A 16619-nucleotide genomic window follows, 5' to 3' on the forward strand; every position below is an offset into this window, starting at 1 on the left:
TTTAGTTCCTATGTAGATCTGTGTGTCTCTGGTTACAGACTACCTGTGAAATCTGTGTCGTCTGATTTTTGCAGTCATACAACCTTCTGTAACTGCCCTGCTTCTTGTTTAAAGGAGATTTGTCACCAGAACTCAGCAAATCAGCCCAGCCACAGATTCACAAGGGGTTAAAACACTGATAGGTTAGGGTCACCCGAATCAGTCTATCTGTGGTGCTGGGCTCTGGTGACAGGCTCCCTTTAATTTAAACACTGTATGATAGGCTAGATCAGGGATTGGGAACCTTCGGCTCTCCAGCTGCTGTGAAACTACAACTCCCAGCATGCTCCATTCACTTCCATGGGAGTTCCAAGAACAGCAGAGCCAGTATGCATGCTGGGAGTTGTAGTTTTGCAACAGCTGGAGATCCGTACGTTCCCTACCCCTGCGCTAGATAGAAGTAGAGAACATGGGGAAGGGAGTTTGACCACAGGATCAGACTACACAGGGTGCGTTTTTTGTAGTCTGTAGCCATAGAGACAGGTCTGTTTATATGTACACACAACGATAACGTTATAACGCAGATGTATTGGTCATGATTACAAATGGTTCCAACATTGTACATATCCTTTGAGGCAACTTGCAGTCTGGAAAGAAGACTTAGACTGTCCTGAAACTGTCAGAGGTCTGTGGATGAAAGTTGTAAGGAACACGAAATTCCCCCGGCTCCCCTGCGCTGTTTTCACACCACTCCAGCTGCTAACTGGAACAGATCTATTAATAAGTTTATTATTAATTTAGTAATATAGTGTTATTTAAGCAATCCCCTAGTAGGTGGAGATAGTCAGTAATATGAGGGCTGCTTTGATGCTCACACTCCCACAGGCGCTCCTCTGGCCTCTGCCTGGGAATATATACTAGGCTTAAAGGGAATGCATCAACTACATTTTTTACTAAGTAAAACCAGATAGCCTTCACATCATTACATGTTTTTTTAATAGATTTTTCTCTGTAGTTTCTGATGGTTTTTATTGCATTTTCTGTATATGGTTATTGGGGCAGCCATCTTGGCTGAGATAAAGCTCCTTCTCTGTTGGCAGCAGTTCGATAGTATGCTTTACAGCCGCCACGGGGTCAAGGAAACTGGTTTCTGGAGATGTTCCTTGACTTCTGGAAGAGTGTTGTGGGCCAACTCTGTGGCCATTGCAAAAAGTAGGAGGAGGGGTATGAGTTGTGACCATCACCTATTACCAGTAGGTTGTGTCTGAATACCCTTTTCCATAAGGACCTCTCCACTTCATGTGGATCCAGCTCCTAGTATGTCAGATGTGTCGTCTGGCAGGCTCCACCCGTCAGCCTGTCATGACTAACACATCCTCCACCTTGATATTTCTTGTCTCTGCATGGTCCACGTCTCAAAATGCCACTAAATGCAACTTGAACCCATCTTGTTTGACATAGACATTGAGGTGGCCCCTTACATGATCCTTAGTCTTAGTATTTAGCCGCTACCATTGTCCATATTGTGACCTTGTGGTATCTATATGTAGGTGTTACTATATGAGAAGTGATCTCTACAGGACAGGAAGTGTTTAAAACTGATGCTTTGTGGCCAAAGTAAAAACTACAAGATTTTAAGAATTTTTTATGACATGGAAAATAAAATAGCACCAAATTATCTTAAAATAAATAATATAATTAATATAGCAATAGGCATAAACGATAGGTCATGTTCTGATCATGCTATGGCAGCATTCAGGTACTGTTGGTAATGTATTATTCCTTGGCAATATTCTTTCTTTTTTTTTTTTTATTTCTATTTTTAGTGGGGTTTAGTGTTCTATATGAAAATGTATTGATTTCTATAAAAATCTTATTTCTCATAAAAAAATAAATCTTATCCGCTTCCAGAGCATTATATCCCTTTGTGAAGAGAAGATTAATTGCTCCTCCTCATCTGTTTGCCGAAGCCTTTCGTCCATCGGCAGAAGAGTGCTCTCTATAGAATCCGTCAGTGCTTTCCAAGGTAAATCTTGTGTATTGTCTTATGTTAATCCATACCTCCTGAAATATAATCAATGTAGTGATGTAAAGGACCAACCATCCTACAAAAATCAATGATCTTCATTGTCCTGCCCAATACAGTGACCATAATGAAACCTATATCTCTGTGTTTTTGGTGTAGACGGCTGGGAAAGTCTCTGGAAGGACATCAACAAAAAGGACAATTGTATGAAAGTTCCCACAGTCGAGAAGACTCCCAATCGTATCTCAACTATTCCCGAAAACTGCTCCGTTAGTCTTACCGGTTTCTCCCACACCTCGGACCCGGTTCAGGAAGAAGAGTATCACAATGGATGGCGAGAAACCGATTTCAAGCTGGAGAAGCCATGTTCTCCAAACTCATTTGGACATCACCTCAAGAAGAATAAACGGGAGAGGAGCAAGTCGTCTTCTCCCGAAAAGTTTGAGTGCTTCGAAAGGGCCAAGGTGGAGGATGAAATGGCCAAACTCTCTATAAAAAAGCACCGAAGGAATAAGCACTCTTCTATGGTTAATGTCGAAAAACGGTCTCTTTCCCAATCTCCACCGGGTGTAGGAATGGTCACCTTAAAAAGTTGGCCATCCGTTCCTAGCTGTCTGTCACCGAACGAAGGCTGTGAAGACCAAGATTCTGGAGATGGACCTATAACCCAGTCAAGTGTCAGTGTGCCAAACCACACAAACTGTTTATCCCCTCTCGGACAGTCTAAGTGCCATTCTCAGGTTTCTTACGAAAATCTAGTTACGGCTCTCGAACAAGAAAACCAGCATTTCCTCTGTACAGACAGAAACATAGCTTCCAAAAAATTTGAAGATCCCATTCTAGATACAATCCGGCTAAGTATCAAACAACACAACAAAGCCCAGGAAACGTTTGCGTCCGCGCCAGTTTACCAGGAGGACGTTTTATCCATGTCAAGACACGTTAACAGTCCCGAACTAGATCCTGACTTCAGTGACGGCTACGAATCGGCGGCTGTCAACGACGACCAGCGGGTAAAAATACTTTGCTTTTTGCCAAGGAAATAAATAAAAAATTGGCAGGAAAATTTTGAGCTGTTCTGTTGAAAGCTTTCTAAGCTTTTCTTATGTTCTACTTCCCTTTAACCCTAACTCTAAAGTGAATTTCCACATTTGAACACGATTTATGTATAAGGTCCAATATTCTGTGCTAGTTAAAGGGGTTCTCTAACTAATTTTTATTGAATCCCTATAGTAATACATGTTTAGGCTCACAAGTTCTATAAGAGGAGAAACGTGGGCAGAAATATAGGAAAATCAAATGTTATCAGCACCAATCCCCTTCATTTCTTGTTGTACAATAGCCAGGCCTGTACGTTATCTGCATCAATAAGGGACTATAATAGATGGCCATACACAACAAGAACAATGCTCTGTATGTACGACTGCCCTCGGTACTGTGTAGAGTATTGTGTAAGCTTTGGCGTATCCCTGATTCCCTGCATTTAGGCTCCTGACACAAGCGGCTGAGATTTCCACTGCATACCATTGCACATCTGCTTTTTAGGGAAAGTCCACACATGGCAAATTTGTTGCTTAAAGGGGCACTCCATGATTTTTTATATTCCTTATATTGTCCTCTCAATGGTAATAGTTGTCTGCTCTCAGCGTCTTTCTTTATCCTGTGTTCACCTTCCTCTATAAGTCACATAATTACTTTGTGACCTCCTTTTTCTAGCATTGGTTCCTGTGTAAACAGGAAGTCTCTTTTTACTGACTGCAGATACTATTAAGAGCTACTCATCAAGGTCCAACCCCAATGGTCTTCTGCTCTACTTGTATGATACTACCTCCCTGCCCCCCTCATCCTATCACATAACATGGTCTCTATAGCACCCACTCTCACATACGGCTCAGTGTTCCCTCACAGTGAGGTTACCAGGCCTCCATTACCTTCCCCAGTGTTATGAGCAGGAGTTGGTGCTGTTTGCAGAACCTTTGACATCATCCTCACAGTGTAAGGAGGTCCATCTTAGAATTAGCTCTGCCTTGTTTTGGAAATAGACTTGGGTACAAGTGCTAGACATGGGTGACCGCATTATCAGCGATTCTCTATCTATTCCAATGACTACTTTTCATAACAAAAATTTGGGGTATGTTCACACAGCGGACAATGATGAAGAATTCCTCTTCATTTTCCACTGTAGTATTCAGCCACGGGCTACCCGTGTCAGGATGCCAGTCCTGGGCGTCAGCATACGATTGCAGATTGCTGCTGCAGATTAGGCCCAGGTGAAAGGGTGTAACCAACAGGGAGCCTCGAGCCGCATCGATATTACATTCTGGGTCAGAATCTGCACCCAAATCCACGGCCAAATACTCTGTGTGAACGTACCCCAAGTCTGCCTCTGCCCCGGTTATCTGAATAGTGTGTACAGCAACCATTTACATACTGCAGACACAACCCCATTTACTTATAGAGAATGGAGCAGATGTCCTGGAAACAAATCTGCACGTGAATGCGTCCTCCTCACTATTAGGAAGACGTTCACATTTCTTTTAGTGCCAAAAGATGTAAATTTAGTTTTTCAATTAGTTTATTCTGACTTTGGGCCTGTGTCTGAAGTGTGAATGGTTCTGTAGATATGAGCGCCATCTCCAGCGCCCTCATAGGGAGTGAATGCCCGCTCTGCCAATCCATCATGAGCCATACTCTTGGGATCGGTGGGGATCGCAGTCGTCGGAAGGTTACCCTCTATTGATAGGGGGATCAGTCTCTACCATGCGACAACCCCTTTAAATGGTATTTGTTTAGCCTTGACACTTTAGACTCCTCATACAATTCCTTACGTTTCCAAAATCTAGAATGAGACCAATACATCTACCCCATTGGTATCTAACATGTCACCCTACAGCTGTGATCAGCCTACAACTTTCAGCATGCCCATAAAGAGCTGTTATTCTGGGACTTGTAGTTCGCCCCAGGCTGGAGGGCATTGCTTATTTGGTGCACTAACCTCTTTTCTTCTTCCAGTGGGTGTCTCTGAAGGAGGTGTTACTAAATTATGGCAAGCCCTTAGAAGAAGATGAGCTGTGGGCGCTGTGCTACGAGTGCTTATATACACTACAGACGTACGTGGATTACCCAGGTAACAATCTACCCATGGGGTCACATTTTCCATATAATTTTTCTCTTAGATTATACAGTTAAATCCTTTAATCTGGCGTTTGATAATTCATAGAGGTTGGTAATCTGGCTCATGTCCAGTTTAGTTCTCAATTATTCCTACCTAGTTCTACCTTGATCCTTATTGGGACCCCATACACAGGGCAGATACGGTCTGGCATATTCAGACCCTATATTGCTGATGTTTCCTGGACTGAATGTGGTCTTGGTGATCTAGGAGGCCCTGCCTGGCCGCAGCGTCACTGTCCTGTATATAATGCAGACAGCAGATCCATGAGACGTTACAGATTCCTAGGATCATAGATCACTGTGGTGTAAGAAGGCCCAGTCTCATGATTGGGTCTGGTATGTGAAATCCAGCCAATGTACCGACCTGATTTCATGGCCCGTATTCACATGCAGGAGGCCGTATAGTGCTGAGGTGCTCTCTACCGAAAACCTGTAGGTATATACACCCTAGTAGCTCCAATTTAAAGAAAGGACAATGCATCATGACAGTGTATGAATCACCATTACGGCCCCAGAGCTAGCCATAATCGGGGGGGCCCCACTAAGCCTAAAAAATGCACCAGATTTATCACAGTGGGATGACATATTTGGCGCATATTATGTAGTGTGGTTGTACCACCTATTGTTTGTCTTACGTTGCACAATTGTAGCGCACATTGTTTCATCTTAAGCCGCGCCGGTTTTGACCAAACCACGCTCATTTCTGTTACGCCACTCCCATGAAATGCAAAGGTTTCTCAGTAAAGGGGGTATCCCAAAGCTTATATCCTTAGGATAGGTCATCAATAGTGATGGGTAGGGGTCTGCCACTGGGGACCCTCGCTGACCATCTGGTTGAAGAGGCCGCATTGTTCAGGTGAGCACTGTGGCTTCTCCACTGAATACCTCCAAGCAAGATTTTTCTCTCCGCCGGTTTCTGCGCTAGAGTCTCCGGCACAGGTTTGAATCCAGTCTTAGGGGCTGTGCTTGGTATTGCAGCTCGGCCTCACTCACTTGAATGGGACTGAGCTGCTGCTGTACCATGTGACTGTTAAAGGTAATGTCATCAGCACAGAGAAGAAGCTGCAGTGCTTGTGAGTATCTTCAAGCCTCTGTTTCTTGGGGACCCAGGTGTCGCACCCCCACATGAACTTTTCTAAAATGGCGTTTGTTTTAGTAAATATGCTGCTTTTCCATAGCATATGACCTAAAACACATGTACAGTTGTTAATGCAGTTCTTTCATCAAAACCAGAAGACATTCCCTTATATTTCACATACATTCTGAACTCCTTTGGCTTAAAAACTGCACCAAAACCTGCCAGTGTGAGTCCAGTCTTACTCTCGTGCACATGTCTATTGGGGTTTTGTGTGTGGTCCTGCACAGTACAGGGCACCGGCCCGCCCTCTAATCCTGGATATAACATGCTGTCATCCCTTCACTTGCCCCGGATCGTGACCCGGGCACAGAACAAGACGCTCATTACTTTCTGGCCTGCGGTAAAACGCTGACAGAGACTGTTTGTGCTGCACACAAAAGTCTCTTCTTGCTGGCACATGATGAAGAGGTTTGATGTAATGACATACATCAGCACACGCGTCTGGTCCTGGCCTGTGTGGAGACCATTGTGTCCCAGCTGGCAGAACCACTATACTGTATTGTCTTGTCAATGGTCGCTGTCTCGTACAGGAAACCTTCTCGTGACCGCAATCGCTGCAGATTAATTGGAAATAATGAATGTCATATTATACAATTTTACTGCATCAAATAGAGAGAGGTTCTAGATTATTAGATGTTCTGGTTTGTAGAACAGCTGTAAAACTTGGGGTTCACATCATGGAGGATTGGAAGGCACACAGGTCTGATTCACATAGGCCTCATTCACACTTGAGGACAGGATTTAGGCTAGGACTACACGGACAACTTCACAAATCTTAGGGAATAGGGTCAGATTGTGACCTCTAGCGTGTTGCTAGATGGTGTAACGTTCAACTAGAAGTCCGGATCGCAGCACACTAGGGGTCGCAGTCTGACTCAATTCACTAACATTAGTGAAGGAGTCACAGGTTGACCCAGCCAATTTGCAAAGCTGCATGCAAAGGTTGTGACAGGTGCATGCGGATCAAAACTCACCTGCATGTGTGATCATTGATAGCCACATGCAGGTCATGTGTGGTCCAACTGCGGCTGCCACAACATTAGAGCATAGGTTTAAGGGCTTCTAAGTTTCTTGTGTACATTTGTACACAGTAACCGCATTTGCTTCGTTGGGTCAATACAGGACACTTGAAGTAATGGCAAGTACACGTCTGGCTTGGTAAGGATCGGTAGTCCACATGAGGTTAAAAAGGAATATTCCGGGACTTTCATATTGATAGCTTATCCTTAGGATAGGTCATCAATAAATGATCAGTCTGACAACCAGGACTATAACAGATAAGCTGCTTGAAGGGGGCTTGGCACTCGTGCCAGCTCAGTCCCTTCAAGTGAATAAGACTGAGCTGCAATATCAAGTGCAATCCTGATGCAATGTATGGTGGTATACAGTGAGGAGGCCGCACCACTCAACTGAACACTGCGGCATCTCCATCCAGCTGATCTGCGGCGGTCCTGGGGGTTGGATCTTATGATTTTACATATTAATCACCTATCCTAAGGAAAGGTTGTTAAGATATAAGACTTGGAAAACCCCTTTAACAAGGCAGAGCTATAAATATATATTATTAGAATCTGATGTAAATTAAATGGAAAAAAATCTGTTCTATATTTGCCATGAAATCCACCCGAAAAGCTTCATTTTTTTTACATTCCCCACGTATAGACAATAGATGATGACAATAGTAATCTGGTAACAATATAGAGACGTGCAGGAGCCAAGAGCAGGGGAGTGGAAGTATTAGCAAAATTCTGTTTAGATGTCGGATTCTGTAAATTTGGTGAAAAGACCAATTCAGTGGTTGGGGTCCTCAGTGTTCCTCCAGTGAAATCTGTTTGATTACAGTCATTGGAGGATTAAACCGAAATGTAATGTTGACGTCCTGTGTTCTCCTGTTTTGCAGCCATTCTATGTCTTGAATCCGTCTTCATTGACCACTGTGGAGAAGTCCTCTTTGTTACTCATCAGAATGAAGGTAAAGTGACTCATGAAAGCGAGAGATTATGACGTGTCCCCACTGCCGCACATGAAAGTGGAGCTAAATAACCTCATTATAGAAGACGCGCCCTGGCGTGTGTTTGTGCCATATGTACAAGTGTTGTGTGACAATCGCAGATTAAAACAAGTATTCCCTGGAGGTGGCGGCGGATGTCAGTCTTATGAGCCGAGTATAGAAACACACTGGGAATACCAAGCTGTGCGTCTAGGACTCGTAGTGTTATGCTGCGCCAAAGATGTTCCTCTTAATAATTCAGGTGCACCTCGTGCCAGTAGGGGAGTGGATTAAGACTGGTGTAGGAAACCCCATTGTAAGACCTCCTGCGCACGACCATAGTGGATTTACTGTCAGCAAATACAGATCCATAATCCATCAATGCATCAGTATGTCATCTACAATCACGGACCTTGGATGATCCCCTATACTAGTCTCTGCTGCAAATGTGGCCAAATCTAGGACACGCTCCATAATTTGTGGGCCTTGAATATGGCCATATAACTTGCAGTGGTGTGACTGGGCCCATAGAAATGAATGGGACCGTAATTTTAGCCGTATTTTTGGATGTATAATTGTGGCTAAAAACTATGGTCGTGCGCATGAGTCCTTAATAGGTTCCCCCATTGACCTAACCAGAGCATAAAACCAGAAGTGTTGTCATGGGGTCACTGGATTAAAATTTAAAAAAAAAAAAAGCTTCATTTGGCCTGCGGTGTAGGGGGACATCTACATAACCATTGTGACAAGCTTTTGCTCTTTCATCATGGGATGAGAGCAATGGACTTGTACAGTGATGGTCACAGATGAGGCGCCCCCTGTCTGTCTCTTCCCATTGACTCTAATGTAAGCTTTCTTCTGTCGGTAAAATAGAAACATGACAGACTTTTTTTTTTTTCTTTTTACATGGGGTGAATGTAGACTGACACCAAACAGAGGGGGCTTCAACTGCATTCTACATTTAATGTCCGTTGCTCTTATCCTATGACAGATGAGAGCAATGGACATTAACAGTAGTGGGAACATACTTACATATATAAGGAAATCACATATTCACATGTCCTATACTGTCTTACACTTTGGGAAGGTCTCCTTTAAGAACAAGTTTTCACTCTCCAAATTTGCATATATCATTTTTATTCCTCCTTTTTTCCAGAGCCTTATGATGCGTTTTGTGTTCCCCCTGAACATGACCCCGACGGAGATGAAGTTGGGACTGAAAAGGTAAAACATGAAATTTCCTTGCCAGTGTAATCCGAGCCTTTGAGCACGCCACCGGAAAGCTTTACCGCCACGGCAGGAACGTGGTATTGCAGTGGATTCAGTTCACTTTAAGTAATAGTGTGCGGACATCTGGCTCCCAGATGACTCTGTTCTCTGGCTGCTATGTATAGTAACCGGAGAACTGATTGAGCCTCCAGTGTGTCAGCCATGGTCAGGGTTAACATCGCTGTACGCCCCTCCTAGGGCGCTGGCTTTTTCGCACAATATTTAATTCCCATAGGGGAAGCTTTGCCAGAAGTAAGATGAAAAAAATGTGCCAGACGTCTCCTTCCCCATCCAAAGCCTGAAAAATAAGAGCAAGTCAAGTGTAAAACAAGATTGCTTGTGATTTGTCTTTGTAGAGAACTTGTTATCCAGTGTGGGATTTTCCATTAATTGTGGATCTTAAGCCGTTGTTCACACACAGCGTGAGAATGTCCCAGGGATAACTGCAGGATGTTAATGGAAGCTTTGCTACATCGTATCATATACCATATACATAGGGCCGGCATTGTGTGGGGCCGCACTGAAGCCGAAATGGCCTGTTCGGTGGTGTGTGGCTGCCGATGGCCAACTTTACTTAGCTGGAAACAGATCGGCCATATTACATCTTACTGGTTTTAGATTTCAGTAATGATCCAGGGTTTTATACAGATTGTCGGATTTTCGGTCGCAAAGGATTTTTCTCACCTGACATGGGGCAATTGGCATCAACCTCGTGGGGTTTGTTGCCTGTAGGGTTATGGATAGGGTTATCCCCATCTGCTAAGTCACCATGCCGGATAATTGTAGTTGACTGTTAGCAAAAATGCCAGTACATGGCAGGATCAGCTACTTATGACCAATCCACAGCCCTCTTGTGCAGGCTCACTTTATTCTACAAAATGATCTGCAATTACATCCACGGCGCTGCTATACACTCACTGATTCTTTGTGCACCCTTTGTTTGGCTTTATTTTACTTGCTGCTCCTTGTGTCACAGTTATTTGCATGCAGTGAATCTGTGGACAAACTACAATTCCCATGATTCATCTGCCTGCTCTCACTCTCTGTGTATCACTCCCTTCTCCACTCTCCCTTGCAATGACGTTACTTGTAATAAATCACTCCAACACCTCAGTTCACATGATCACATGATGCTGTGATGTTATGTTTGCATGCCACTTTAAGTTAGAGAGGAGCCCTTTTTTTGTAGGGGGGGAGCAGGATTGGAGGGGGGTGGGGAGATTTATCAACCCATATATACCAGCTTGTGTAGATAAGATAATCCTTTACTAGTCTCGTTATGAGGAAATTAGGTTAGATGTGTGATAAGTTGACGCATCTTTTGGGCAAGGCCCTTTTTTATGCCACATTGCCCATTCTTCACTTTGCCTTGCCCGCATTCACACAAAATGTGGAACAGAGAGTGAGTACACCTCGGCCTGACATAGTTATAAAAAAATATTTTTTGCCTAACTTGTATTTCTTATCATTTGCCCCAGTATGTAGGGATGTATGCCAGTTCCTGACTGTTGTACATTTACCCTCCATGCGCCTGATTTATGAAGAGGCTGCGGCCTTTATTAAGACTGGCATACAAGACGTCAGTCTTAATAAATCTGCCCCAATGTAATCTGTAGAGCACGAGGTCAGAGAAGCTCACAGAGCAGAGCCATTTTATTAAGGGGTCCTATCATTAGAATCCCTTTTTTAACTAAGCACACATTGGAACAGCCTTAAGAGAGGCTATTCTTCTATTACCTTTCTTTTTCTGATCCGCACCGCTGTTCCTGAAAAATTTCTTATTTCTTCCATATGTAAGTGAGTTTTCAGATGGCACAGGGGGCATTACCCTTTGGTCACACAGCACGGGGGGCTTCCCCTGTGCTGTCCGAAAACTCTCCAGTGAAACCTGTCTTCTGCCGGCCGCCTCTTCGCCGCGTCACCGGCCACATCTTCATCCAAAAGCGCCGACTGCGCATGTCCATCGGCCATTTTCCTGTGGTCTAACGGGTGCTCATGTAAGAGGCTACAGGAAAATGACTGACGCACATGTGCAGTTGGAGCTTTTGGCGGAACTTGTGGTCGATGACCCAGCAAAGAGGCGGTCCGGACAGAGGATGCCCCTGTACTCTTTAAGCAAAAGGAAACACCCCCTGTGCTGTCTGAGAACTCATTTACATATGGAGGAAATAAGAAATTTCTCAGGAACAGCGGCGCAGATCAGAAAAAGAAAGGTAAGACGAGAATAGCCTTCCTTAAGGCTATTCCGATGTGTACTTAGTTTAAAAACCTATTCTAATGATAGGACCCCTTTAAGGGCATATGTGACCCAGGAGCCCGTTGTGAGCCCCCTGGAGTGAGGGCCGTTCCAGGTCAGTCTAATCCATGTTGCAATGACTTATATGAGCATACGGATGGATGTGGCCTCCACATGTGCTGTCATCTTAGAAATCAAAGCGGTAAATGTATTTCAAGGGGTTATTTGTGGCCTTTTTTTAAACCTCTCTGAATCTATTTCGGTCGAGCCTCAGGTTTCTGGGATGATTCTGACTCACAGTCACATGATCAGACCCAGAGAGTCACTTTGCCCTGTACTGGCAGACTAGATCATTGTCATAGGTCACAGGTAACTGTCTACCTTTATAATGGGAAAGTGGCGGGGGGGCTGAGCGACTCGGGTCCTGATTCTGGTTAGGTGTCTAAGGTTTGGAGCCCCAAACCCTGAAGTTTGGCACCAGGCCAGTTTCCATACTGATGATGTATCTTGGCCCCGGACCCAGCACAGATCATCTGTTCTAGTAGTCTCTGTGTGCTGGAAGCTGCTAATGGACGGGGGGCGCTACAGTACCGCTCTATGGAAATGGTAGGAGCAGCACAGCAGCCCCATCTACTGCATAGTGGTGGTTCCAGTGAACTGCAGCACCACTCTTATTGTTTGTATAGCAGCTTTCGGCATCCATAGGTGCTAGAATAGATGATCTGTGCAGGGTCTGGGTGTTGGGTATAGCCAGAAAACTCCTTTAAGATCAGGCCATTAAAAATATAAAAATAAATCTGTGCCTGGCCCTTAAAAATTTCACCCCTTAAAGAGCAGCCATCGCCTTTCCTGACATGCCTGTTATAGTAAATACTAAGTATGTTTGCCATAAAATATCAATTTGGTGGTGTCTTTCGTACCTCGTATGTCACCTCTACCTCATAGATTGTAAGCTCTTGCGAGCAGGGCCTTCCCTATTATTGTGTGAATTGATTTATTTCACTATAATGTCCCATTTGGTCTGTTCACTAACCCTATGATTTGTAAAGTTCTGCAGAATATGTTGGCGCCGTATAAATAAAAGAATATTATTCATTGAAATTCTGCATTCCTCTGTTATTCTTCCTGGAAGTGTATGAGTATGTGACCTTACCATTCCCTCTGCCAGTAAGATGCGGTGCGACACAACATGACTCTCCCATTGCCAGTGTCATTGTGTATACAGACAGCCCTTTGGCAAAACTCCCAGTTGTCAGTATATTCATACATTTACAGGAGGAATAACAGAGGAACAACAGAATGTGAATTCCACAGAGTATACAATGCGACAGATCCATTTATTTAACCCTTACCTGCGTGTCTTCAGTGCCGTACCTCCCTGCCCATATTCTTAATGTCTGTCTCTCCCACTTTATGATGTTGTGCACATTTTGCTTTTTACAGACCTGTGTTTATGGCATCGCAGCCATTTTATGGTCGGCAGCCAAGTTCAATTTCCCGGCTAACCACAAGCTCACGCTGCCCAAAAAGCTCAAGCGCTTCCTCCTACAGATGGCAAAAAGGGATTGTGATGAGAGGCCAAGCTTAGCGGACGCTGTGCAGGTAATGGCATGGAGATACGGAGTCTGGCAGGGAATCTATGGCGAGGGTCCCGCTCTCCACATCTGGAGGTTACATGATGACGGCAGATGTAGTGCGTGTGCGGACTGTAAAAATAAATCCTCTGTGTGTGTGGCCGCATCCTGGATATGTGCAGTTATAAGGGGTAGATGTGGATACCTGGTATGCTATGGATTCATTCACAGACGTCTTATAACTGGAGAGGTGATAATGGGGAGGGGGGATACCTTGTATGCTATTGGTTCATTCACAGGCCCTGCTTCGATCTATGGGAGGCGGATTCCGGATAAGAATCGGGGGGGTCTCTGGAAGAAGGCTAGAGGGAAATGCTAAACAGGCATTGGTACGCTAGTTATTGGGCAGAGGGCAGTTGGGGGTGATATAGTAAGCTAGGATAGGTTAGGGCATTAGCTGAGGAGGTGTACAGACAAGGTGGTAGGAGGATGTAGAATTTCGTCTAACATGACTGGTTGGCTTTTCAGCAGATATCTAGCCCTGCCTTCATATTACGTTGTCTAAATTATATGTTTTGAACCCTCTTGGTAATATAAACTCTAATTCTTTATTTCAGGTCTGCAAGAAGTATCTGGAGCTGAAGAATCTGGACAGTAAAGCCATCTGGACACGTTTAGTCGGCCTAACGGATCAGGTGGGCAGATATGTCTGACTAGAGTGAAGCTTACATATGCCATAGCGTTGTACACAGAATGTAATTTGTCATAGTGAGCATGTATGGTATGAAGAGGAAGTGATTAGTAATAGGTGTTTAGGGCTTTGCATAGGAACAGACACTTGTCCTATGTGTGACTGAGGGGGCAAAGGGGGGGGGAGGGTCCTGGTCTCAAATGTAAAAGTCAGTGAAACACACAACTGGAATATAATACATTATAAATGTGATAACTGCTTAAGAGACAGTAGTTCTTTGGTTCTGTTCACACACATTTAGGGCATATGCTTGGTGTACTTGTCTGATGCCTGCCACTAAATGTATGCCCCATGTGTAGGCAGCTCTATGCGTATACAGTTGTATACATCTGCCATTGATCCCCATTCTTAAAGAAAGCAAGAACATAAACCTTGTGCTGTTTTTCTATATTTAGAGTGCTCAGTGCTCCATATATCACGGTGAAGACAGTGCTCGTATATCGGGGTCTTCAGCTGGTAAGTAGAGACTGACAATTGTGTATTATTTGAACAGTATGCTATAACTAAACAGGTTAAAGAGAACCTTTCACCACCTCCACCAATTCTAGCTCTTGTCTCCACTCCTCTGTTTCCAGCGAAGTTGGAATTTTCTTTCTAGCCCCCACCATTCCTGAGTAACAAGCACAGGTAGTTTTGATGCTTGATGTGCTATTTAAGCTCTGTAACGTCAGGTGGGCGGTGTCAGGCAGGGGGTGTGACTCAGAGCTCCAATCAGAGGCCGCCAGTGTCAGAGCTCAGAATCCCACCCCTTGTCTGCTCCTGCCTGACACCGCCTCCTGACAGTACAGAGTGTAAATAGTATATCAGGCACCAAAACTAATAGCAGTGATGGCTTGGGAACGGTGGGGGCTAGAGAAAAAATTCCAACTGTGACAGAATCGGTGGAGAAGAAGCTATTAAATGCTTTAAAGAGCCGGACTTGTTGGAGGTGCTTGTTGTTTCCTTATTATGTGCTGAAAAGATAGGACATAACTTTACAGCTTATGATATTTTTATATATTGAATTTACCTCTTACTAGCTGCGTTTAGCATATAACTTGCAAGGATGTCCCCGTATGTCCTTAGAACATTTGCAGCTGTGCAAGATCAAGTAGCTGCGGGATCAGGGAGGCAGCTGTCAGATATAGGAGCACAACTCAAAGAGAAGGCAGGAACGGTTTATCATCATCCCTGCCTTCCCGATACACAGCGTGTAATGGGTGATGCATGTTTGTTTCCATAGGGTTTGTACCAGTCACAACCCATACTAAGCTGATGGCGGTGAAAGGACCTGTTCCGTTGAAGGACCTCCCCACCAATCTACCTGCTGCATTTACCTCTCCGGCCACGTATTTTAAGCCTATTGTCATTATGCAAAACACAGACGTCAATAGGTATGGATGTGTATATTGGGGTATCTCAAAAATGTACTTTTTGTCAATGACTGGTATGTGGGCGAAGTGTATAAAAACTTTTTGAAATTTTTTTGGTTGCCGCTTTTATTCAAAATCAATGTCAATTTCTTCCAGCAATCAAATCCCGAACCCATCACCTTACCCTAAAGCACATGCGAGTCCAGAAGACCTAGATCACATAGAAGAGGACATTTCTGTGACGGAAATAGAGAACCATGTGGCCGAAGACAAACCGAACCAAGCACCAAAATCCGGCAGCAGAACCAAAGTTTCTTTCAGACCAGACTCAGACTGTTCATATGACTGGAAGGAGAAAAGCCCCTCGGCTGCCTCTTCCGTGTCTTCTAACTCCTCGACCGTGACCAGCAGCCCCATCGTAAATAATTATTTATTAAAGCAGGACCCAAAAACGGGGAACCTCACCCTTGTCCGGGTACAACTCAGTATACCTGAACATATCCCAAGTGTGTCCCTGGAAGCTGAACCCGCTACCCAGACCATTAAGACCGCCTCGGTGACCCCTTCTGAAACGACAGCAAATCAGGATGTGGTTACCAATGACCATGAGGCCTCCAGAACTCCTCCCACCGCATCATGTGACAGATGTAAAGAGTCACAGGCCCCGCCCAGTGACGCGTTACCTACTGTGAACGGTACCCATGTGAACAGTTGTCAGGACAAACAGGACTCCCCCTCCAGTCACTCCTCACATGAGACTTTGGTGAATGGAGAATCTCCACCTAGAAAGATCACGTCCTCTCCTCTGCAGAGAGTGGTGAACCTTCTACACGAGGAGTTTGCATTCGATGGCTACCTAGAAAATGGCGTGGAAGATATCGCTATGGGTAAGTAGTCAAATACTCGAAACGGAACGGGACAATAAACCTCCTAAGGTCCTCATGGGCCTCGGGATTAGTTTCCCAAATAGCCCTCTTGTAAACCTGTCCGTGCCCATATTGAATGAGAAAACCTTTATACTTGAGTAGAGAAGAGTCTCATCCAACTCATTGCTGGTGCTGCCCGGCGCCTGCGCAGATTGTGAGTGAAGCTGGGGAAGTACGCTTCGACTTCACCGCGCATGCGCCCGA

The 16619-nt window shown here is 44.5% G+C and overlaps 1 protein-coding gene across 1 annotated transcript in view; it reads left to right on the forward strand.

Annotated features, from left to right (window-relative positions):
• Positions 1–16619, forward strand: part of KNDC1 (kinase non-catalytic C-lobe domain containing 1) — a 65858-nt gene that overhangs the window by 17762 nt on the left and 31477 nt on the right. The window contains exons 5-14 of the mRNA XM_075258483.1: positions 1891–2005; positions 2165–3018; positions 5018–5132; positions 8218–8289; positions 9464–9531; positions 13256–13414; positions 14004–14081; positions 14533–14593; positions 15360–15510; positions 15646–16376. Coding sequence (XP_075114584.1) covers positions 1891–2005; positions 2165–3018; positions 5018–5132; positions 8218–8289; positions 9464–9531; positions 13256–13414; positions 14004–14081; positions 14533–14593; positions 15360–15510; positions 15646–16376 — 2404 coding nt within the window. The remainder of the gene's footprint in view (positions 1–1890; positions 2006–2164; positions 3019–5017; positions 5133–8217; positions 8290–9463; positions 9532–13255; positions 13415–14003; positions 14082–14532; positions 14594–15359; positions 15511–15645; positions 16377–16619) is intronic.

Source organism: Leptodactylus fuscus, chromosome 10 (genome assembly GCF_031893055.1).
Source record: "Leptodactylus fuscus isolate aLepFus1 chromosome 10, aLepFus1.hap2, whole genome shotgun sequence".
Taxonomy (NCBI): domain Eukaryota; kingdom Metazoa; phylum Chordata; class Amphibia; order Anura; family Leptodactylidae; genus Leptodactylus; species Leptodactylus fuscus.